Source organism: Pleurodeles waltl, chromosome 12, assembly GCF_031143425.1.
Source record: "Pleurodeles waltl isolate 20211129_DDA chromosome 12, aPleWal1.hap1.20221129, whole genome shotgun sequence".
In the NCBI taxonomy this organism is placed as follows: Eukaryota; Metazoa; Chordata; class Amphibia; order Caudata; family Salamandridae; genus Pleurodeles; species Pleurodeles waltl.
In genome coordinates, this window is record NC_090451.1 from 510,949,401 (window position 1) to 510,974,034 (window position 24,634).

The 24,634-nt window shown below is 43.6% G+C and overlaps 1 protein-coding gene across 1 annotated transcript in view; it reads left to right on the plus strand.

Annotated features, from left to right (window-relative positions):
* POLR2C (RNA polymerase II subunit C) overlaps positions 1-24,634 on the plus strand; it is a 46,278-nt gene that overhangs the window by 17,416 nt on the left and 4,228 nt on the right. Inside the window, exons 2-7 of the mRNA XM_069217324.1 lie at positions 12,590-12,639; positions 13,002-13,070; positions 15,448-15,500; positions 19,344-19,472; positions 19,685-19,736; positions 19,970-20,138. Coding sequence (XP_069073425.1) covers positions 12,590-12,639; positions 13,002-13,070; positions 15,448-15,500; positions 19,344-19,472; positions 19,685-19,736; positions 19,970-20,138 — 522 coding nt within the window. The remainder of the gene's footprint in view (positions 1-12,589; positions 12,640-13,001; positions 13,071-15,447; positions 15,501-19,343; positions 19,473-19,684; positions 19,737-19,969; positions 20,139-24,634) is intronic.

The window sequence follows — 24,634 nt, forward strand, 5'->3', positions numbered from 1 at the left end:
CCTGAGAGCAGAAACCCACTCCTGAGCCCACACAAAAATCTTCCAGGCCAGACCGAACAAAGCCCTAGACCAGGTCCCCCCTTGAAGTATGACATAAGCCCTGGCCACTACGTTGCCCGAACAAGCACCGCAGAACCACCAAATGACCTCGCAGCCGCAATCATAGAAAAGCACGGAGGGCCGTCTGTACCACAACCATCCACACCATGGACCGGAGCACCACAAACTTTTTCACTGCCACCAAGCCAAGAAGAGTCCGAAACTGAGACCCCAGAAAACTCAGATCCAGGGATGGGACTAAACCGATAGCCCCCCGTTGATTAAAAAAAACTGTGGTTCTGCCGGACACGAGAACTTGGGCAACCTGCTTCCGAAATAGGGCCTGCGAGGTAGAATGGAGCAAATGTCGTCCAGATATGGATGAGTAAACACCCCTTCTGAATGTAGCAAAGCCACCAGGGGGGCCAGTACCGTCGAAAAAATCTGAGGAGAAGTCTTGCGGCCGAACGGCAGAACACAAAACGGACAGTGCACCCGATCCACAGCAAACCTCAGGAACTTTTGAGAAGATCTTGCCACAGGCACGTGTAGGTAAGCATCCTGCAGATCCAGTGACACCAGAAAGTCCCCACGTCTGACCAATGGAAAAATAGTCTGAATGGACAGCATGCGGAAATGCACTGTCCCGATCCAGGTATTCACCTCCATTAGATTGAGCACAGGCCGAAATCCCCCTGAAACTTTCAGTACAAGAAACAAGACCGAATAAGTGCCCTGACCCCGTTCGTCTAGCGGAACGTGGGAAATGGCCCCTTTGACCAGTAAGTCTCGCACTCCGTTCAACAATGCTCCTCTCCGTGACCCCTCTGAAGGCAGAGGTGTGGGACGTACCCCTGAATCTGGAGGAACCACAACAAAATCTATGACATAACCATCGGTCACAATGTCTATTACCCAATGATCGTCTACACTGTCCTCCCAAGCTGACAGAAAGTGACACAGTCTTCCCCCAACCGGCCCTCTACCAGGCCCACAGTGATTGTCAGGACCCCTACTTGAAACCACCCCGGGTTGCAGGAGCAGACTCCTTAGGCGAAAAACGCGGCAGAAAACGTCGTTTCCCGAATGAAAAGGATTTAGCATCCCTAGTAGGAGAAGATCTGGAATGATTCTTCCACCCTTTACCCGAAGAAGAACCCCCTTTAAGGCATGCTTCCTCTCCTTAAATGCCTTGGAAAGCATGGACGGCAAATGCCCACCAAATAGGTTACGGCCTTCAAACGGCAGTCTCAACAAGGCCGCCTTCTCCCCTGGATCAGCCTTCCAGGAACGCAACCAGAGGGACCTACGAGCCCCAAACAAAGCCCCAGAAGCCAGAGCCGAAGTACGGACCACATCTCAAGACACATCTGCCAACAACCAGGCCGCTGCCCCATACCAGCCAGGAGCTCCGAACACTCTGCCCCATCCTGAACAGCCACTGCCAGGTCATCCAAGTCCTGCACCAACGACTGGGCCGCATAAGCAGAAGAAATACCTGCCCTCAGAGCCAGAGTCTCAGCCGCAAAAGCCCTCTTAAGCCCTGAGTCCACCCTACGGGCCGTGGCATCAGCAGGGACACAATCCTCCGGATTGACAGCTGTTTTGCCAATCAGGGGAGCCAAACGTGAAACCAGGAGGACCGAGGGAGGCCATACTTCCTTACCCTAAAGTAAAGAACGTATCTGAATGAACCGTGGAACCTGAGCCATATCCACATCCCCACTCCCAAAACACCATATCCTTCACAGGTCCCCGAAAAGGCATGGAAAATTCAGACAGCGTCTGATATCGTGGAAATAAGTGAGAGCCAGCGTTGGCGGGACTAAACACAGGAAACCCCAAATTGTCACGTACATGTGCCATCACAATCCACATCACCTTCCAGGAGCCAAAATCACCCCCCAGAGGACGTAGATGGAGCATCCCCTCCCACACTCTCAGAGGAGGACTTCCCTGCAATTGCAGGAGAATGGGTAGCCCTAGCCCCACTAGGCCAGGCCATCCCCGCATGAAGAGCTCTGGAAACAGCCTCCTGCACCTCCTCCCTGGACATGATGGGCGCAGCACCACCACCCTGAATCTGGGGGCTCCCAGGAGTGGAAATGCCATCAGCACCTCCCTCCTTTGAGGAGGAAGAAGAAATAATCCTCATAAGACATGTTAAGGGTGTAGGCGGGAGTCGTACCACTGTACCAGGTAACCTGCCGCACCAAAGGTACTTGACCTCGCCACTGAGCTCTAGCACCTGGATTCCGGCCATCAACTGAATCTGTAGGCACGATCTCATCCACAGATAAAATATACAGGGCCCAGGAACCATATCCCAGAACCAATCCAAATAAAGGATAAAACAAGAATATCAGTCAAAATGCGGGCAGAATGCCCGTCTTACCCGCACAGAAACCCAAAAACACTCTTCGGCATCCCTCCGCGGCGAAGAAAAACCGGAACTGAACGCCCCAGCCACCAAGAGCCGGCTGACCCCGTCAGCCGCCTCCCAGGACGCGTCTTACGAGCAGCCCCGCCTGCTCAGAAAAGACGCGCCCGGCCGAAGCACACCTCGCGGAGCTCCGCTTCCCGAGGAGTGCATCCAACGATGACCTCCAGGCCCCGCCGTGAAGGTAAGTGAAAAGGGAAAGTCTAGCGTGGGCTAGACAAAAAGAACAGGAGGGGGTAGGGGTGGGGGGGGGGTTTTAAAAGGGAAGGGGAGGGTCTAGTGGGAGGCAGGAAGCCTCATTGGTTTAAAGGAAGGCGAGGGAGGGATGGGAGGTAATGGGCATTGGTGTATGATCAATATACCACGAGAGTAACTTCAGGATGCTTTACCAATCAGTTATTACTCTTAAGTCAAGGTCTAAGTTTGAAGTATTTTAGCGATAAACACACCACCTGTGGCAAAAAGTTTCTATGTGTGCCTGGGCCGGTTACCCCTAAAGACTTTTTGTAATAAATGTGCAAAAGATCATGATTTCCTTTCTGTGGTTTGGCCCCTGAGATGGAGGAACATGTTTTGTTTACTCTGTCCTGAATATTGTGGTCCCTGCTGGAGTTGGATACCCCCAGTGTGCTTGAACCTGAGGGCTGCATTCTATTTAGTTGCACACAGAATCTTTAATACCTTGATTACACAGAGTACTTTGGGCCCAATTGTTTAGTCTGTTAGTTGATTTCTGTTAAATGTTTGGGTCAAGCGTTCAAAGATTTAATTTTAGCTAAGAGGAAGAGGGCACGTTTTTATTAGATTTATTGATATTTGATGATCTATTTTAACATTTTGGCAGATTAATATGGATAATTCCTTTTGGTATTGGTTTTGGTCTATTTGAACCTAATTTTTAGAGTTCCCGGTTGCTCATCTTTTCTTCCTCCACTTACTAATTTGCATTACTCAAGGGTAAATGAGTGATCCACTATGGTGGATCCTTTGGTGTTGGTTATGATTTATATTTGTATTTTGAACCAAATGTTAATGACTCTCTTGGTCATTGCTCTAGGGTAAATCATTGATCCACTATGGTTCTTTAGAGTACTGTAGATTGCTTGTATTTTGGCATTTTAGTATTTGAGTGTGATCTTATCTGTTGCAGGCCTTGCTGTATGCAAGTGAATGCACTTTTTAACCAGCTGCAGGGAACAATGAGCTACAAGAAGCAGCAAAGCACATTTTAATGCGTACTGTATGACTATTGTTTTATTTTTGTATCTTTGCTACTTTGTATGCTTTGATGTTTTTTGTAAACCGAATAAAGTTTCTTTGTTGATGAATGTTAGAAATTGGGTCTCTAGTTGGCAGTCATTTTGCACCCTGTCCAAGTAGGGACTCTCACTCCTAGTCAGGATAAGGGAGATACCCCTCAGATAATCGCTGCTCACCCCCTTGGTAGCTTGGCACGAGCAGTCAGGCTTGTCTCACAAGCAACGTGTAAAGTATTTGCACATAACACACAGTAATATGTGAAAACACTACAAAAGGACACCACACCAGTTTTAGAAAAATAGCCAATATTTATCTGCATAAAACAAGACCAAAATGATGAAAATTCAGCATACCGTGCTAAAGATATGAATCTTGCTAGATTTAGTCAAAAATACAGTTCCTTTAAGTTGATAGGTCCACCTGGGGCTATCACGACGTTGTGATCAACAAAACCAACAGTTCAGGCTGGCTGCAGCGTTGCAGGCCAGCTACGGTGTCGGGGAGACCCCCAAACAGTACCTTTGGAATTGCAGGGCATCGTGATCCTCGTGGTGAGCTCTGGAGAGCGGCATCGCAGTGTCTGTTCTGGAGCTAGTGCGGGAGTCATCGGGTCCTTAAAGTCACACACGTGGCAGATCGAACTCCAGGCTGATGAAGTCAGGAGCGCTTGTGTGAATGGAGTTGGGGCTGTGGTGCAAAGCGGGATGATGCGACGTGCGGTGCCCACAGGTCACGGTGCAAGCAGTGGCTATGTGACGGCATCCAGCGGCGTTGGTGAGACCAGGGCTGCGGTGTGAAGCGGGCGGTACGACGTGCGGTGTCACCAGGTCACTGTGCAGGCAGTGGTGTCATCGTTGGTAAAGCACTGTCATCGGTAGGCCCAGGCCGGCGGTGCGGGATGGTGCTTCGTGACCCTCACGATCAGTGTCCACAGGCAAGGATTCCTGGTGACGACACTGGAGTCGATGGTGCTGGCGTCAGTCAACCGGTGCTGCGGTGCGGGACAGGACAGTGCTTCATGTACCTCATGAGCGGTATCCACAGGCCACTGTGCAGGCAGCGGCGCTGGTGTCAGCAGGCGTGGCATTGTCAGGGGTGCCCATGCTGCCGTGTGAGCAGGTGATGCTGGAGTGCGGGCCCACAGGTCACGGTGCGATCATCGGCTCAGTGAAGTCGTCTGATGACTGCGGCGGTGAGACCAGGGTTGCGGGGCAGTGTGGCTCCATGCGGCGTCAGCAGGTTACGGTGCAGGCCAGCAGCGTTGTTGACGGTGTCACAGTGGTTTTTCTCCTTGAACAGCACAAAACACACAGTTTCCAGTACTGTAGATAGAGGAAACTGAAGTCTTTGATATCCCTGAGACTTCCAACAGGAGGCAAGCTCTACTTCAAGCCCATGGAGAACTTTCTCAAGCAGGACACACAGCAAAGTTCACCCTTTGCACTCTTTTCAGGCAGAAGCAGTGACTGCAGGCCAGTCCAGCAAATCAACACAGCAAAGGGACAGTACTCATCCTCCAGCTCTTCAATCAGTACTGCAGGCCTACTAGTAGCATTTACAGGCCCCGGGCACCTCTAGTGCACTTTACTAGGGACTTACTAGTAAATCAAATATGCCAATAAGGGATAAACCAGTCAACAATACAGTTTACACAGAGAGCATATGCACTTAGCAGTGGTAATGTGCCCAGAGTCCTAAAGCCAACGAAAACTGGTCAGAAGGGTCGGGTACAACAGTGAATATGATCCGAAATGCTACTGCCCAGTATCACTTATTGATTCAACTGCTAAAGTAATGGACAGGATTATTTTGGATTGATTGGAGGTGTTGGCCCATGATACCCTTATCTTTTCTGATGCACAGTTCGAAATTAGAGTCAACCTTGTCATAGTTGAGTAGTGCCTTAACCCCTGCCTCATCATAAATACACCATGGCCAAAGAAGAAATAATTTACCTATCTTTTGTGGATCTAATCTTGGTTTTCAATCATGTAAATCGCTCCAAACCATGGGAGGTCATGCTTGATGTGTTGGTGGAGGTTAACATTGTCAACTTTCATAGGCAACTACATGTAGAGGTGTCTGCTAGTCAGATATGACCGAAACAGAGAGACTACAAAACCTTCTTTTTTCATTTTTTTAAATTTATTTATTTATTTATTTATTTTTTGGCCAAAGGTGAACAGCAGGGTTGTGTGCGCACCTGTTTTGTTTCATCTATATGTCAATGGGCTTGATAAAAACCCTTAATTTTTGTATAGGTGTTCTTCAAGTAGGCCCTCGTTCCATACCCGCCTTTCTTTTTACAGACGATTCAGTGATCATAGCTCAGGCCCCACTTGGGCTACAGAGATTGTTGGACCAATTTTAAATTTTTATAGTAAACTTAAATTTCACAGTAAATCAGTCTAAGACCCACTTAGTGATTTGTTGTTCAAATCTAGGTCCTGTATGGCCCTGTCTCCACCTTTTAATTACCTTGGGGGAATTATTTGATGACGTATGAAGTTGGCATTCACTAGCACACTCAAGGTTGGCTGACGTAGCTAGAAGTATGGAGGCTATTTTTAATTTTACATCGAAATTAGGTATGATACCTCTTAAATAAATGGTAGCAATATTTAAATCTAAGTGTCCCTTGATTGCAACTTTTGGTGACGGGCACTGAGGTGTCCGGTTATTTACGGAAGTTAGAGAATGGGTTCTTGACAGGACTTTTGTCAGTCCCTCAGAGCACTTACACTTACATGTGTCATACAAAATTGGGATTAGACTGTATAACGGATCATATTAGGTTTCATCCCCTTTTTTGGCTATTTGGACCAAAATGTAGATGGGTATTATCTGAGTATATTAGATCAGACAATGCCCTGAAGATTCCATAGTTGGTCTAAATACAGAGTGTCTGCCATAGATTAAACATACCAGATTTGTTCCCAATATCCAGTAGCCTTGACCTTATGTAAAAATACACTAAAGGGTGTTTTTATTTTTTTTGTTTCCTATGTGCAAAATGACTATTGAATGCACAGAGCTCTTGAAGCAGATTGTGATAAATGACATGTCTGTTAATACAACTCCTAGCATTGAATGTTATCTCTTAAGGGTCCAGAATGGTAACCATGGTTTCTCCTTCCCCTTCAACATGAACCAAATACTGCTTCCTTTGTTTCTGAGTGTTACTCACTGCTCTCGCTTTCTGGCCTGGGCTACTTTTTTTCTTCTGCTTCAACACTCACTAAAAGTGCATGTGTTTACAGGCCATCTCCGCACCCTTACCACTGTCCTGCTGTGCGGCGTTACCCAATAGTCGTTGCTTGGCCTGTCACCCTCCCTCCTCCAGCATTGTAGCTTGACCTTTTCTTCCCCCCCTTCCTTCCCTGTCATTGCTTTCCTCGTCCTCCACCTCCCCTCGGTTTTGCTTGCCAGGGACCCACCCTAATGTTGTTGCCCTGTTGTATTTGCTTGACCTTCCACCCGCCTTTTTGCTTGCCTCTTCTCAACTATTGGCTTCAATGTATTTTTTTCTTTAAGCCAAGTTGTAAGTAACACAGCTGCTGCTGTAAAAAATCAACATAGGTGAGACCTATTGGATTTGTCAGTGCTTTGTTTAATTATATTTCTCTGCTCGTTTTTGTAATTACTGAAAGTACTTGGAATCAGACTAAGGGGGTCATTTCAACCCTGGCGGTACAGGCCCACCAGGGCTGAAATGACGGAAGCACCGCCAACAGGCTCGCGGTGCTTCCAGGGTCATTACGACCGCAGCGGAAGCGCCGCGGTCGCACCGCCAGGGCCGGTGGTTTTCCGCCACAATGGCCCCGGCGGTAGTAATCCACCAGGGCAGCACTGCTTGCAGCACTGCCCAGGGGATTACGAGTCCCCCTACCGCCAGCCTTTTCCTGGCGGTACGTAGAGTCGCGGGGCCCCTGGGGGCCCCTGCACTGCTCATGCCACTGGCGTGGGCAGTGCAGGGGCCCCCTAACAGGGCCCCATGCGGCTTTTCACTGTCTGCTCTGCAGACAGTGAAAAGCGCGACGGGTGCAACTGCACCCGTCGCACGGCCGCAACACTGCCGGCTCCATTTGGAACCAGCTCCCATGTTGCGGCCCAGCGGGGATGTCATAATGGGCACCGTGGGAGTGCGGCGGCACTGCGGTTACAACTTGGCGGTGCATGAGGGCCTAAATGTTGGCAATACATGTTTGATAGGAAAACTGGACTGGAAGCTTATTCACCTTGAAAATTAACCCTTGAGAAAGAGTAATTAATCATGCAGTCTACGTATGTAAATGTGGCATAGTGGAAAGTTGTTGCAGTGAAACGAGCAGCCCTGAATTGCAGTCTTGATTCTTATCAATTGAACCGTGTTCAAACTCGGGAAAATCATGTTTTATCCATTTATGTGCTTTTTTGTGAATTTTGAAACCAGATTTAACATCAAAGGCAAATTCTTAAGATATCCCCCAAGAGGAATTTTTATTTGTACATTATTTTGATTTCATCATATTTTTTTGTGGCAAAATTGGGGCTGAGAGATTATGACTACCTGCTGCACCACTGTTCCCTATTAAGGGAACCAGCATATCACACTAATCTCTGCTGCTGTCTTTGAGTTTACACCACATGCCAACGAATCACATTTTCCACAAATCAGAATGATGGAAAATAAGTCTCATACATCCTTCAAGCCACTAAGTTCTATTTTCAATTGTTATAGGCAGTAAATTGAATTAGCTTAGCAAGGTGTTTTAGGATATTTAATCATCAGCAAGTGACTAAGAGTGTAAAGACTTTGGGGTAGTCCCCTGTTGATTTAGGGCTGGCTCACTGAACTTGCTCACATTCCTATGTATTAGTATATTTAAAAGTAAACATGTTTATTGGACTTAGCCCTTTCTGCATCATCATCCCCAAACATTTTTTGCTGTCACCCTCCCATTTTCTGAACCCGTTTTTGTTGGATTTTAGGACACTGTGCTTTTTACCACTGTTCACCAGAGCTAAAGTACCTTTGCACTGTCCTTTAAACATTGTAGAATTGGATTGCACCCAATTGGCACGTTTAATATTCTTGTAAGCCCCTAGTAAAGTTGTGCCACCTGTACCCATGGCCTGTAAATTAAATGCTACTAGCAGGCCTGCAGCATTGATTGTGCTACCCACTTAAGTAGCCTTTTAAACATGTCTCAGGCATGCCATAGCAGCCTGTGTGTGTGGAGGTTTAAACTGCTTTTTTGGCCTGGCAAAATAACTCTTTTTTTTTTTTTTTTTTTTTTTTTTTTTTTTTTATTAGGCCTAAACCTTCCATATTAATACATATGTCACCTCTAGGGTAGGCCTTAAGCAGCCATTTGGGCAGGGTGCAGTGTATTTAAAAAGTTGGACAGGTACTTTCAACTTTTACATGTTGTGGTAGTGAAAAACTCTCACAATTGTTTTTCACTAGTGTATAGCCTACCTCTCCCATAGTATAACACAGGGTTACCTATTTAAAGTGAATAAATGATAGCTATCAATTGGGAGCAGATGGGTATAAGTCTGGTGTCTAAGGAATTGCAATTTAAAACTCTATTTTTTGGAAAGATCAGATTTTAAGTTACCATTTTGAAAATACCACTTTTAGAAAGTTGGTATTTGCCTGCCCTAATTATTTGGTGCCTGCAATCTGTTCCTGGGTCTCATTACTGGGTGTAGTTGGCAGTTGGAATTTGTTTATTCAACTCAGATAGCCACATGATGGAGGGATTCGGTGTGGCTGGATCTGCCATCAACTGGCAGGGTGGGGTGGTGAAACTAGATATAGCTCCACTTTCAACTGAGTATGCTGTGCCCTACCTTCACACACAGTTTGGAGCCAGGGTGGGGGATCTAGGAAACTTCAAGGACTTAAAAGGGAATTCTCTAGAATCTTCTACTTCAAAGTGGGCACCAGATAAAAATATTAGACCCAACTCTTTAATACTCCTCTGGACCTGTGCAAGGCACTGAACTGCTGTGCCAGGAGGACTGCTTCTCTGTTGCCCTGCTGCATTGCTACCCTGTTGCCTGAGTGAAGGACTGACCCTGCACCTTGAACCCAGGACCACCTGAGAGTGACTCCAAGGGCCAATTGGCTGGCTTCCAGATCAGAAGCCTCATGGACAACAAAGGGCCCAGGTTTCTTCAAACAGCACCTGGACTGTACTTGCTGTGCGTCTTGCTCTCCAAGTGATGCCACCCCAGTCCTGGACCCTTGGAAGTGGGCCAGAAGGTGCACTGCCATCCCAGCTGTGGTCCTGCCAGCAGGACTGCCGCAGTGTGATGCATTCCCCCCGATGCAGGACCTCTCATCACAGCCTGCCGCTTCCTCAGAACAACCGCTGCAGGATGCGTACTCGACAATGATGCAAGACTTTGCATCACCACCCTGCAGCTTCTTCAGAACTGCCCCTAAACAGCACTTCCTCAATGCCAAAGGGCTAACACTTTTATCTCTGCTATTTAAAATCGTGATTTAGAAAACTGCAAATCCTGTCCATCACATCTCAATTTTAGTCAAATGTGATTGGCTGATAAAGGGGATTTTTTTGCTCTCTACCATTATGAAAATGAAGGATTTCCACAGTGGAGAAAAAAACTCCACAGGCTTGAGAGAGTTGGCACCATGAGATGTGCCTGACTGAAATGCAGTGCTGACAAAGGGCATGCGTAGCAGGGGAGTGCTTTCTGTGTTGGCCACCACTGTGGATTGGCCACCCATGGTCACAGTCAGAGGTGTTGCCCTGTGGGGGTTGGAAATTAAGCAGAAGGGATTGACTGCCTGCTGCGCTTCGCTAATGGTTGTGAGCATGAGGTGGTAGCTGCCTGCAGTGGATTGGGTGAAGGCTTGTTTGCAAGCCATGCTACACGCAGTCCCTTGCTGTGCACAGCGGAAGGCTGTCTGAAGGTGTTCCCTGGCTGTCAATATTTATCACGACAATGCATTTCACTTTAGTCAAAGTCATTAATCAATTCAAAGACGCTACCATGACCTTTCAGCCATGAATGACCACACCTTGTTTAGTAGAATTTGTTATGAGTTTTATTCCCTATTAATTACAGTCTAATAGCAAACGAGTTAATCTCAACACCAAGAAACATACTAACATAGTCATGATATGGCAACTTTGGTAAGCTTTCTTTAAAGCGAAAATCACAAACATCAGAACATAACACGGCGTGAATATCGATCAATTTAGCAGAGTGTCAATAACGCGTTAGTTCAACAAAACATAATCTCGGTCGTTTGTCTATTTGCGTCAGTTTGGTGAACACCTGTCCTAACCACTGATTAGCATTCGCATGATGGGCTTCATGCAAAACAATTTAGAACACCAATTTGGAAAACATCTATCTAAGGTCTCTGTCAAAAGTAAGCAGTTGGTACCTAGAAAGGAAAAGCAAACAGACAAATCACAATTGCATTGTCATAATTACCCTCCAAAGTTTAGGTCAGCGCACAGGCTCAGTCTTCGTCTTCAGGACATCAGTCAATTCGCCATCAGTCAAAACTCAGCTGCGGGGCAAAAGGGCACTTCCCTCATAAGGAGGTAAAGTGTCAAATGGACAATTCTAAGGGCGAGGATGGTTTTAAGTAAGTCAACAAGTCACCAAACAGAGTGACAGTTTCTGGATAAAACCAATAGCATTCCCTAATCCCCCCCTAAATGACTCCCCGTGACATGGGTTTTTATCCCTTTTCCGTTGTACATTCCCCCAAAATTTTATTGGTCATCTGTTATACCCCACTATCTTTAACCTATCAGAGAGTACATTAGGTAACCCAACTCTTCACCCCATATTGTTTTACAAGTCTTTGATTGGTTTTCGTAATTGACGTCTTCAGAGGTGGTACGTCCGGTATGATTTCATCCTTCTGTAATTCTTTGCACATCTTTTGGTCAGCAGTTCTGTTGTCTTCACCGGTTTGAATGACCTTGTACATTACATTAATCTACATTGCAAAATAAATGTTAAAAGTGAATCGAAACAAACGAGAAGAAGCGTGGGAAACGGATCTAACATGGTTACATTCATCTTCCAAGTTGAAGAAAAAGAATAAGCAGGGTCATGGCCCCTTGTGAGTCAGCACACTGGAAAATAGAAAAATGCATTTAATATGAGAGCCAGGGCAGCTAAGCTTCAGCTCATGCTAACTTAAGGCCTGTGAGGATTGCAATACAGATTTAATAAGCAAATATAAGTATAAACTTATTTAGACATAATATAAAACATTTTGGTCATTATTATTAGTCTATGTATACATTGGTGGCCACTCATCGTGGTCACTATTCAAACGCACATCTAAGCAAAATTACTATTGTTATAGTTTCTATGCGGCATCATCACATACTGATTCATAAACATTTCATGTTAATATAGATTATAAAAGCTACACTCAGTGAGATTACCGGGAACGATGATATAATATTCTGAAGGGTGTGTACATAAATGAAAGAGAAGCAGGGAAGTCTCCTTGACCCACTCACCTTTAATATCTGTATCTCAGGTTTCTTTTTACCTTTAAATTAGGAACTACAGAATCTGACTTCCTCCCATATACTTTGTCAACGCAAGTCCCCGGGCACTGATTCAGTTTTTAGGAAAATCCTGGCTTGCCAGACTCTGTCTTTTCTGATGTCAAACCATAAACATTACTTTCTTTTGTTATCCCACCTCTCAAAAAGTGTGACTGACACTATATGAACTTCATTTGAGTGTTGTAATCCTGGTTTCTCGAGGTTTATCTAGGTTAGCTAAAATGTTGTTATATGCAAATTGCGTTGCTGCTATGCCTCACATCTGACAGTTGCCGTTCCTCCATTTTAGGATTGCTAATTCCATCCGTAGAGTCTTCATTGCTGAAGTTCCAACCATAGGTATGTCCTGTGTTGGCGCACATCCTATCCAATAGTCACCACATTCTTCGTTCCTCCCCTCTCCAGTTATTTTCTTTATCACTGCACTGCTTTCCTCTGTGTCCTTCCCTCTGTGACCCACCAAGCTCATTCCTTTTGTATACGTAGTGCCTGTCTTTTATGTTCCTTACCAAGGATTTGCTATGACCAAATTTCTCTTTACAACTCCTCCTCTTTGTCCACTTCTCCTTTTTGGATCTCAGGCTGTAACTAAAGCTGCTCAGTAGTCACCATTTCACTCTCGCCTCAGTGCTCCTTCATGGCTGTGCTATAATATTGTTTCATCAGTTTTCTCTTTCTAATGTTTATCCTGCTCTTTACAGCTATAGACTGGGTACAGATTGATGCCAACTCCTCAGTACTCCACGATGAGTTTATTGCGCACAGAGTGGGTGAGTTCCAACCGCTGACATACTTTTTAGTTTTTCTGATGAGGAAGGCAGAGGAATTGTGTGGATATACTGTACCTAAGGGAACTTTACACATGTGCATTGTTATTGCCCTTTTAATGGATAGGCTACTATTTTGGTGGAATAGGGGTGTAGATCCTTCTTTGTTCATGGGTATGGCTCATCCAAAGAACTATTTCTCATGGGCAAAAACATATCAATTTTGGGGGGTTTGTAGGAGGGGCTCAGGAAGACATGCATATGGCAATAAAAGAAACGCACTAAAATGTTGGGCTTGTGGGATATTTTGTAGCTTATGGTGCACGGGTATTGCTGTGCTGAAGGTGAGCCCCTGTTGGTTTTAGCCCGGGGTCACTGCCGGACAACAACTTAAATTTAGGCCTTACTGAACCATTCTCACAAGAACTCCATTACCGCCCAAAGTGTAAACAGTTAGTGGCTTTCTCCCATCTTTGCAAAATTGAGAATGGTCAAAGTGATATTTAAGTCTTGACCGGTCTGTGTATGTGAATGTAGACAACATTTCTGTCCTGTGGAACCAAAATGTCTTTCACGTTTTGTGCTTAGCCTTTCCTAATACCCTGTAAGCATAGAGACGAAAGTTGTGCATGAAGATCTGGCCTCCTGCTCCATTACAAAGGTCTCCTATGGCTTTAACCTATGTCAGTGAAGCCAAGCCTAGGCAGATTCATTAGTTCTTCATTATGACGGGAAGCAGGAGCAAAATCAGTCATTGGATTTGTTCACTACTGCTCCTAAGGTTATGTTAACAGTAAGTATGTTCTTGAAACCTTCAGCCACCCACACTGACAGGCCGTCGAGCATGTATGTTCCTACTAGCCTGACTAAAAATGCTTTTATGCCATTTAGAAGCCACTGAATTTGATTAAAACTTTAAAGCAGAAAGTTCTCTCAGCACTGCTAAAAGCTGTTTTTTTGTCCTTGTTGGAGAATCATAGATATTGTCACTGACGCCTCTAGCCAAAAAGGAAAGGCTGACTCGGTAACAATTTCTCAGCACCCAAGAGCTGTGGATATGGGAGGATTTGAAATTATTGTGGACACAGAATACAAAAATCCTTTAAAGAAGGTCTGGCCTCCTACACAATCAGAGGTCGTGGTGGCGTTGTAAGTAGTGCTTGTCCACTACAGTCTAACACACTTGCGTATAACCTTACACATTCCACGATCACAACACAAATCAAATGCAGCACCTAAAGCATAAAGGAACTTTGGGTTTCAGGATAGCTTCATCATGAATTGTGCTAAATCTATTATCAACGTTTAAATGTTTTTTTAAAGTAAATTAAACCATTTTTGTATGCTAACAAAGCTTTTAATTCTAATGTAGTCTACTACAGTTATATGTAAGTTACCTTTGCCTTCTCCAGAAATGTTAAAGGCTAAGAGTAGTTTTACTAGATGCTCCATTGCTCGTATTCATATAATCAATTGATTTTCAGCAAGTGATTTGTTAAAAAAATAGCTGCTAAAAGCATTCAGATCATAGGACACAACTCTGCCAACAAGAATGATGTGTAATGTCAGCTTTCATCTTAGGAAGAGACAAAATCAGGATCAACGCAATGCTTGGTTCTGTCATCTGCTCATCTGATTGTGTGTTCCAAGTTGGTTTTTTTTCTCTTTGTTGGCGAGCCGGGAAAGACACTCTCTCAAAAAAATGAAAGCAAACCAAAATAGTGTGAGATACAGATTAGCCCCCTTATTTTTTGGTTCCACAATAACTGAGCTGATGATTAGCTTTAAAGTGAAGAGAACAGACAGACCGAACATCAAACCTCAACATTCAGTACAGTTTTCAACATTCAATCCCTAGTCCCCACTCTGGAATACTAAGGAAGAGAGGGCAACATTAGTGAACCCTTATCTGACTCTACATCCCTCTGTGAGATTTTTGCCAGTATTATTCCTTCTTCCTGTTCTGCAAGCAAATAAGACTGTAACAACCTTATGCCTTTTGCTGTTTAGCAGACTTTTATGACTATCACTTTGACCTTTCTTTATGCTAACCACTCAGTGAAGACGTCTCAATGCTACCGTGGCACCATCTAATTCATACATAATATGAGATGGGCTCTGGTAGTACATTATCTTCTCATGCACAGATTGACTTCTTTTGTTGAAGAGCCCTCATAACTCGAACCCTAAGGCTCACATATTGTAACAATTTGACACATACATCTTTTAGTTCAGAGTATTGCAGGTGTTTGGATCTGTGAGAATGCTGACATTTCTGAAGGGTTTCTTCCTTTTTTCTGTGAGATTGTTTGGGTGGTTGATATCATATTGGCGGTTTTCTGCTTCCCATTATCAGTTAACATTTGTCATTTACCTCTAGGCCTAATCCCTCTCACCAGTGATGATATTGTGGATAAGATGCAGTACTCAAGGGTAAGTAAAAAATGAGAATTATTATTATTATTATTTTTTTGAACGGACACTGCAGATCTTATTTTTGCTTTCTTTCTTTCTCTCCATCACCCCCCCCCCCCGTACATCATTAGTACATTGCAAATCACCAAAGGACGAGTTCCTTTATAAAGTCACAAAAATCTGAGGTGAATTGCAATATGCTTTCAGTTTACAGAGGAAGGTATTTTATTCCCTATAATACATAGTCACACCATCAACCTTCTCGAAAGCCACTTTAATATCTGGTTTCTTGCTCTTTCGTGTTCATTGTAGACTTTAATAAAAACAGAATCTGTACTTCGAACTTAAATGCACCAAGAAGCGGTTATTTGTCAAAAGACATTCAGATCAGTGTCGCATCAGCTGGGTTGAAAAAAATGCTGTGCCAGATTGTGTTGAAACACGCGGAGATTCTCTTTTTCCTTCAATGGCCGAGGCAAAAAGTTGACCACAGAGAGCAGGCCGGCAGGGGCAGCGAGCTGCCCACAGAGGGCAGACGTAAGCAGGCAGGGGCAGTAAGGAGACCATTCAGGACAGGTCAACATGGACATGAGTAGCACAATGGACCGCACAGGGAGGAGGAAGGGGGCACTCACGTGGAGAACATAAGGCTGAGGGGACAGTGTCTGCAATCTGACAACAGAGGGGAAGCTTACAGGAGACAGCTGGCAGGAGGGGACAGAGACATGCAGACCGACATATACTGAGAACGGAGTGCAGGGGGAGGGTTGAAGGGCAGTTGCAGCAAGCTGGGGTAGCACACGTGACCATAGGGAGCTGGAGGCATGGGTCCACACACAGAAATTAAGGCTCACAGATGGGTAAGGGCAAACAGCTGACCACAGAGGGGACAGCCGGCATGTGCAGGGGCACACAGTTGGAGAAAGAAGTGCAGGCAGGAGGGGGGCAGTGGCCGGGTCAATAAGCTGAGCTAGAGGGCCGGCTGCTGTGGACTGGACACCTATAAGGGGTTGGGCCTGGCCATTCCCATACTGTATATGGCCGAAGGCCTTGCACCATCAGGGTGTTGGCTGAATAAAATTGGAAAAAAACACAAGTTAAAGAGAAGTTGTAGTTGGGTATGGTATTATGATCTTCCCTTCCATTAAAAAAATGATTCACTATTCATTGTATTTTGTGGATGAAAACAAGTGGTGTGGCATGGCTGCAATTACCCAGCCATTCTGGCGTTTTTTATCACACATGTATTTGAGCAGGAAATATTAAAATAAACATATATAATCACTGAAAAAGCCGGAGGTTAAGGTTACACTATAGTAAGATTTTGAAATGAGTTAAAAGCTAATGTTTATAAATTCAAACACCACTGGTATTCTCCAGCATTAGGTCAGTGGCCTAACTATAACTTACGCCGCCGCAATGCATTGCTTATGACCTCCCATATTACATCACGGATGACATAGTTGATGGGATCACCCAATGAATGTGATAGTTTTCCCTAAGCATTTCACACTGTATGGTATTCTGTGAGGTGCATGTAGACACAATTTTTTATAACCTTCATAGCGCTAATGGGTGTAATCCTTCGGAACATGAAAGAATATCTTTGAAATCAACGACAGTTAATAGAGATTTTTTTTTAACTTGTATTCAGCTGCTTAAGAAACGTAATGCCTCTGTAGACATTAATGCGATCAGAAAAATATGAGTAATATTACATGTGTAAATTACTTACAAGCGTAAGTTGTCTTTGTGAATTGCCCCTGTAATGTCTCTGTAGACATTCTTCCAATCAGCATTTTATTAAACATTGTATACCATTCAAAACAGTGTGTGATTATTTGCCTTAATTAGCTGTACCTCATCTAACACATAATTTTAATTCAACTGCTCCATGTTAACCACTGATAAGGCATGCACAGCCAGGTTCAATGTACAACCTCCTATAATTTGTGGGAAAAAAAATACCTTAGACCTATTACTGAAATGAGCAGAATTGCATATACCATTAGGATAATGCTTACAATCATACTACAACGTAAGCTTCTGTGAATCACCCACACTTTATACATTTTTCAACATTGAATGTGTCTCGGAACTTTCACCAAACTTCTTACAATAAATATTTGCACCTTATAAATCTGCAGTTTATATAGACATTCTTGATAATACCACATGGTAAGTTTTATGCACATGTGCGGAAATCAACACATGACTAATGTATTGTAAGGATAAGCTTTAGTTTTTCTCAAATATTTTGGCATCAGGACTTTTAACACATGTCCCTAACACAAACTAGTTGCACTGTGTCTCTGCCTTCTTTAAAGGAAGTTTTGTTTGTAGTTGAAAGTGTACTGGTAGTTAAAATGTGCACCATATAATTTTTACCAAAGTGAATCAGACTTATCCCCTATGCCACACTATTTGTGTGTCAGACATGTGGGATTTTTACTGCCTACTTTATTTTCTAAAATGATGTAAGGGTTTATAGAGGAACTGGAGGAGCATTCGATTGATGATATCATCAATGATGTATTTTTAAATGACATCAGCGGTGTAATTTAGCATGTCATGAGTGACATAATATATGAGGTCATAAGCAGTGAATGGTGGCACACGTTATAGTTAGTTTACTAAAGTATAACTGGCCAATTTCAGTGGTTTTTTTTTGGGGGGGGTGACAAACTAGCAGACATTAGTTTTTAACCTTGTATATCATATATATATTTTTCTACTTCAGTACCTTTGTGTTAAAATGCTATAACGGCTAGACGTTTGCAACCATGCCACACACCATATTTTTAACCACATAATACACTACATGCTTTAATTTTTCTTTGCACAAACATTTAGCCAACTCTATGGCATAATTGTCATGCATTGCTGCAAAATTCCAGTGGCCTCAATTCTATGTTGTGAATAACTCTTTTTGTCACGTGAGATTGCAACGTAGGAAGTCACACTTGCATTCTCTTTTCTGTATAACGTGTTTGGGTGTTTGTGTGTGTGTGTGTACCCACATTATATAGAAAGATTCTAGTAGTCCCAGTTGTATGTTGTGAAGTGAGTTAGCATATTTAACGAGGGAGTCACAGTTGCTTACTCCTTTCTATATAAAATGTACGTGTACCCAGATAGAAAGATTCCACTAGCCCCAGTTTTAAGTTGGGAGTAATTGTCTTTTCACAAATTGAGCTTGAAAAATTCAATAAGGACGTTGCAATTGCTTACTCCTTTATATAATTATATGTGTGAGCTCAGAGTGGCATCTCTTTGCTGTTTACTCTAAGCCACCATTTACCATTCAGTCACACTTAAACATGGTTTATTTTTTTCCTTTTATTAGCACGAAGCATATTTAGAAGTCATGCGCAAGTCACCATCATTTTGCAGGAACAGGTGTAGTTGCAGTGTTCACTCCTTTAGTTATCTTTTATTAAATCTTGAGGTCACTGTATGATCTATCAATGCAACTTAATCCCTGAGACTCACAGCAATCACTGGATGGAAAGAAGAATTTGTGCAATCCACATGACAATATGCCTCTATTCGTTTTAGTATGCCAAACAAGAAGCACTTTTTTTTTTTTTTTTTACTTCCCTACTAGAAAATGTTCGATATGGGTAGTTAGAGACTTGAGTTTGAGTTATTCGTGATATTATTCCCTATATATTCATATTAGCGTAATCCTGTGTACAATTCTTGGTACATTACAGCACTAGGGTGTCAGATTTTCTCTAGACTAGAAATAGTCACTTAAGATGTCAGAGTTGGCTTAGGATTGGCTTTAGCTGTTGATCTGTCAAAATTATTCATGCAATTCACGATTTCATCTGATCCATGTTCTCATTTTTCTCCCAGGATTGCATATGTGATGAGTTTTGCCCAGAGTGTTCTGTGGAGTTTACACTGGACGTGCGGTGTACTGATGACCAGACCCGGCATGTAACCTCTCGAGACCTAATTTCCAACAATCCCAGGGTTATACCGGTCAGTGCAACCTCTTGTACCACCTAGGTGTCCTCTATGGTTGTCCTCACCAATTTTGTTTTCAGTGCCCTTCTTTCACAAGTGGTCCTGGGGCTATAATGCAGAACTGACCCCCTTCTCTATTGACATAGTGTGCTATGCTGTAGTTTGCTTTAATTGATGGAGGATCCGCTCTTGTATCCCGCCTGATAAATGTAACTAATTTCACACAGGTCACATCGCGGAATAAAGATAGTGACCCTAATGAATACCTGGAGCGGGAAGGTAAGAGAAATGTTGAGTGCTACAAAAATGAATGTATGTTAGTTTTTAATCAGTATGTGCAGTTTACTTGCTTATCTTTGTGCTGTGTTGGGATCCTGTACAATGGAATCGGTGTGCCAAGCAAAGTAAAAACTTTTCACAGCATAACACGTCACATTATTGCATAGTTTGAGTCAGTGAGACCATTCCAGAAGCGTTCCCATTTGTCATTGTTGATTCTTTCCACCTAACAGATATTCTGCTTGTAAAACTCCGCAAGGGACAGGAACTTAGACTCCGAGCCTATGCCAAGAAGGGGTTTGGGAAAGAGCATGCCAAGTGGAATCCAACAGCAGGGGTTGCTTTCGAATATGATCCTGACAATGCTCTTCGACACACTGTCTATCCAAAGCCTGAGGAGTGGTAAGTGCAGGTTTACAAAGTATTGATAAATTGGTCTTTACGTTTGTGGTGCTATGTGAAGAGTGAAAAGACATAAGAAAAAAAAGAATTGTTGATCAGCCCAGTTCCTCAGAGAGATTACTTAAGCTCTGCACATGGTTAAGATTGAAACCTTTCAAACTGCCTCCCAGTGATTCCACTACGAAAGCCTTCATTCTGAAGCACACGTAGAACTTCATGAATAATGTGTCCTACATAAAGTTATTAGTGGTAAGAAACGGGTGGTCTGTTCTAGAATCTGTGTACAAACCGGCATCATTTGCACATAGTGCATTAAGACTTCATTAGAGGTGGATTGCTTCTTTCAGGAAAAGGGGTGCTCTTGTGGAATGAGTTGCAGTAAGGATTTCACTTAGGTTGCGGTTTTTGAATAAAGTTGATTCTTTGCACCTCTCCAACTGGACAGGGACAGGAAAGGCTTTATGATTTTGCACCTCTTTCGAAGCAGCATGAGCATTCTAGCCATATTGCTGCCTCTCTCCTCGCCAGAGCCCAAAAGGCCCTCTCAAGTTCTACTTACAAGAAAGGAGGCCGTGCAGTGAAAGGCAGTGTTGTTGAAAGCACATATATTTCTTCATTTCAGAGCCTGCCTGCATAGAGCGTTTCACTCCTGTCTTCATCATTTAAGAACTTTGAACACATATTTTAAAGAGATTGAGCAGGAAGCGGTATTTATTTGCCTTAAGCATGCTCCATGTTCCTTTTGTATATTCATTTGAACTGTTCAGATTTTACCCCCTGTAGAAAGGAGGAATGTTTGGATGCTCCTCTTGTGGTCTTATCAAAAGGGTCTTGTCTGTCATTCTTACCTAACCTTTCTCTTTTGTATAATTTAGTTCAATCTTCACTCTCCGCATGACGATTTTGTTTTTAGAGAATGCAGTGACTTACCAGTTAGCTCCTGTCACGTCACATGTTTCCAGGAGAACACAGTGGATAGACAAGCAATCTGATGAGACATCTGATCAAAACAATTCTATTTTACATTCAGACTCGTTGGATATAACTAAGCGTCTATTGTTAATACAAGGAACTATGCAAGGGTTGTTGGAGGCATTGGTAGTGGTAAGTAAAAGCCTGACAATGCAGAACACTGCTTTAGAAGACATTAACAAGGAATTAGCAACCAAAAACTATAGCACGTTTTTTTTCAACTTCAATCGGAGGCTGGAGGGCCTTCAAAAAGGGAAAAGGCTTTGTTATAAATTCAGTATATATGTCTTAAAGACCTATGCTGATTATTAGGCAAGTTTACAGGTTTAATGTACGGGCAATAAGGGCACCCCGTATATCCATGACGGGTCAAAGTGAGAAATCCATTAAGGCACTTTTTTCAAATGCCTTGTAAGGTTAACCTCTCTAGATGCTATGGAGGTGGAGCCTGTGCACAAAAGCTGGAAGCTAGCTGCCGGCCTGATTAACAATAAAGAGGATTCAGTTCATATTGAATAAAACGAAAACTGGTGAAATCTCTGATTTATCCTTGATGCCCCAATTGAATCCCCCTTGAGTATTCCCATGTAAGACTCCCAGTCAACATTCCAATATTTATTTGCTATTTTTTTTTTTTTTTACTTCACAAAGCCATTTCAACAAAGAATGTCTTATACAACTTGTGTAGGACTTTCACACTTAAAATTGAAAAGTATGCATTGGCCTGATGGCCAGCGCTGCTGACGTTATATCTGGGGAATCAGGTTTGAGTCCTGATGTTTGCTCTGGGCAAATCACCTAATCTTCCATGCTTAAAATAAAATTAATCTAACCTTACGTAATCTGGTGCTCGTGTAAAGTATTGTAATATTCTAATGACTTCTGGCAGAATTTGTGCTTTATGAAACACTTGCTTACAACTTCACATAATACATCACTCATGACATGGTCAGTGATATCACTGATGACGTCACTGCACTGTGCGTTGTGATGGCCATTTTACCTAAAGTTAAATGAATAAAACCTAGAAGTTCACCGAAAAAACAAAGTTTACAGAGATTTTTAGTTAGAAAATAGAATAAAAAAAAAAAAACCTTCGTAATTAACTTTAAAAAAAGGTAAAAGGAATGTTAAAGTTATTTTCAGACTTTACACACACACAACCATATAAATTCAACTGTTATGGTTAGAGTTATTTCAAGTAAATGTAACCGATGCCCTAAGATATCTATAACTTTGGCCCTTGCCATTTCAATGGCCCTATTCCAATTCAACAACCCCAGCAACCTCATATGTAACCGAGGGTTAGTGTGCAGCGATCAGACCAACAGGCACAGTCTCCTTTAACCCCTCGGGTGCCTTGGATGAGGTGGGTACATCCGCTGCCATGGCGCTCAGGCGGCAGGGATGTAACCACCTCGTCCAAGTACCTACCTCTGAGGGAGGCGCTAGCGCTCCCCTGAGGGCCTCGCAATCACCTTCCACGGGCAGGGATGGAAAGGGTATTGCGTCCTAATGCTAAATCACTTTTCCTCCAATCACGTGGAGGGGCCGTGAGAGGCATAAAAGGAAAGGAAAGGCCTTTCCTTTCCTTTGATGTCGCTCTCTGCATTTCTGCTGCCCAATTACATTGCGATCGGGCAGCAGAAATGCCCACTAGACACCAGGGAATGAGTTTTTTTTTTTTTTTTTTTTTTAATTTACACATAAATGGAACGGCCCCTTGGGCAAGGGCTGCTCCCCAGGGGGAATTATTTTTGGCCATACCCGACCCAAATAAATGGGGCCAAAGTTGTTCTGCCCACCTCTCCACCAGTGGGCAAATGGAAATGGGACAAATACCCCAGATCCACTCCCCTAAAGGGGGGGGAGGGGGGGGAAGGGGGGGGGGGGGCGGGCGGCGGCAGCCTACTGGATGCCAGGGAATTAAAAACAATAAAAAATAGTGGGGTGGTGTCTACCAACCAGTATGGGCACGGTTATGCCCCCACCCCAACTGAACGGGGTAGCAGTCTTTCAGCTCTCCCCTGCACACTAAAACATGTTATCCCAAAGGCAGGCAAGAGGACATTTGATTATTTTGGGTTTTGGTTTTACATTTGGGCCATGAGAGCTTATCTAGCTCTCAAAGTTGTCCCACTTGAAATGGTGGGGGCTGCACGCTTTTTGGACTCCGGGATGTTGCCATTTAGAAAAATCCAAAAGACCTAGACGCATCTGAAAACTAAACATCGGGGTGGGTCCAGGGTGGTGTGCTTCACATGCACCCGCACTATTTTCTTACCCACAATGCCCTGCAAACCTCCAACTTTGCTGGAAAACACACATTTTTCCTCCATTTTTGTGATGGAACCTTCCGGAATATGCAGGAATCCACAAAATTCCTACCACCCAGCATTGTCGCATCTATACCGATAAAAATTCTGCCCCACTTGTCAGCCTAATAATGCTTTTTTTTTTTTTTTCTTTTTTTTTTTTTTTTCAAACTGCCCTTTTGGACCCGTTTGGTTTCCCCTCAATTTCGACATGTGTTTGACTCTTCCCTGTCACTTGGCCCACCTAACAAGTGAGGTATAATTTTTACTGGGAGACTGAGGGGAACGTTGGTTGGTATGAAATTTGTCCCAGTGAGGTGATCCCACACATTTGTGGGAAAAATGTGATTTTTTTTATTTTATTTTTTTTATTTTTTTTTTAGCTAAATTTGAGGTATGCTGAGGATTCTGGGTGAGAAAACACTGGGGATCAACGCAAGTCATACCTCCCTGGACTCCCTCGGGTGTCTAGTTTTCAGAAATGTTTGGGTTTAGTATGTTTCTCTATATGGCTGCTGAGCACAGGACATAAAACGTAGCCTCCGTGAAAACATCTAGTTTTGTATTTATTAATTTTGATGTGTTCTCAAAGTGTTCTGGGGCATTTCCTTTCGCGGGCACTAGGCCTACTGACACAAGTGAGGTACAGTTTTTATCGGGAGACTTTGGGTATGCTGGGTGGAAGGGAATGTGTGGCTCCTCCTAGATTCCAGAATTTTCTATCACTGAAATGTGAGGAAAAAGTGTTTTTTGGCCACATTTTGAGGTTTCCAAAGGATTCTGGGTAAAAGAACCTGGTGAGAGCCCCACAAGTCACCCCATCATGGATTCCCCTAGGTGTCTAGTTTTAAAAAAAATGCACAGTTTTGGTAGGTTTCCCTAGGTGCCGGCTGAGCTAGAGGCCAAAATCCACAGCTAGGCACTTTGCAAAAAACAGTTCTGTTTTCTTTGGGAAAATGCGATGTGTCCACGTTGTGTTTTGGGGCATTTCCTGTCACGGGCACTAGGCCTGCCGACACAAGTGAGGTACCATTACTATCGGGAGACTTGGGGAAACGTTGGGTGGAAGGACATTTGTGGCTCCTCTCAGATTACAGAACTTTCTGTCACCAAAATATGAGGAAAATGTTTTGTTTTTTTGCCAAATTTTGAGGTTTGCAAAGGATTCTGGGTAACAGAACCTGGGGAGAGCCCCACAAGTCACCCCCT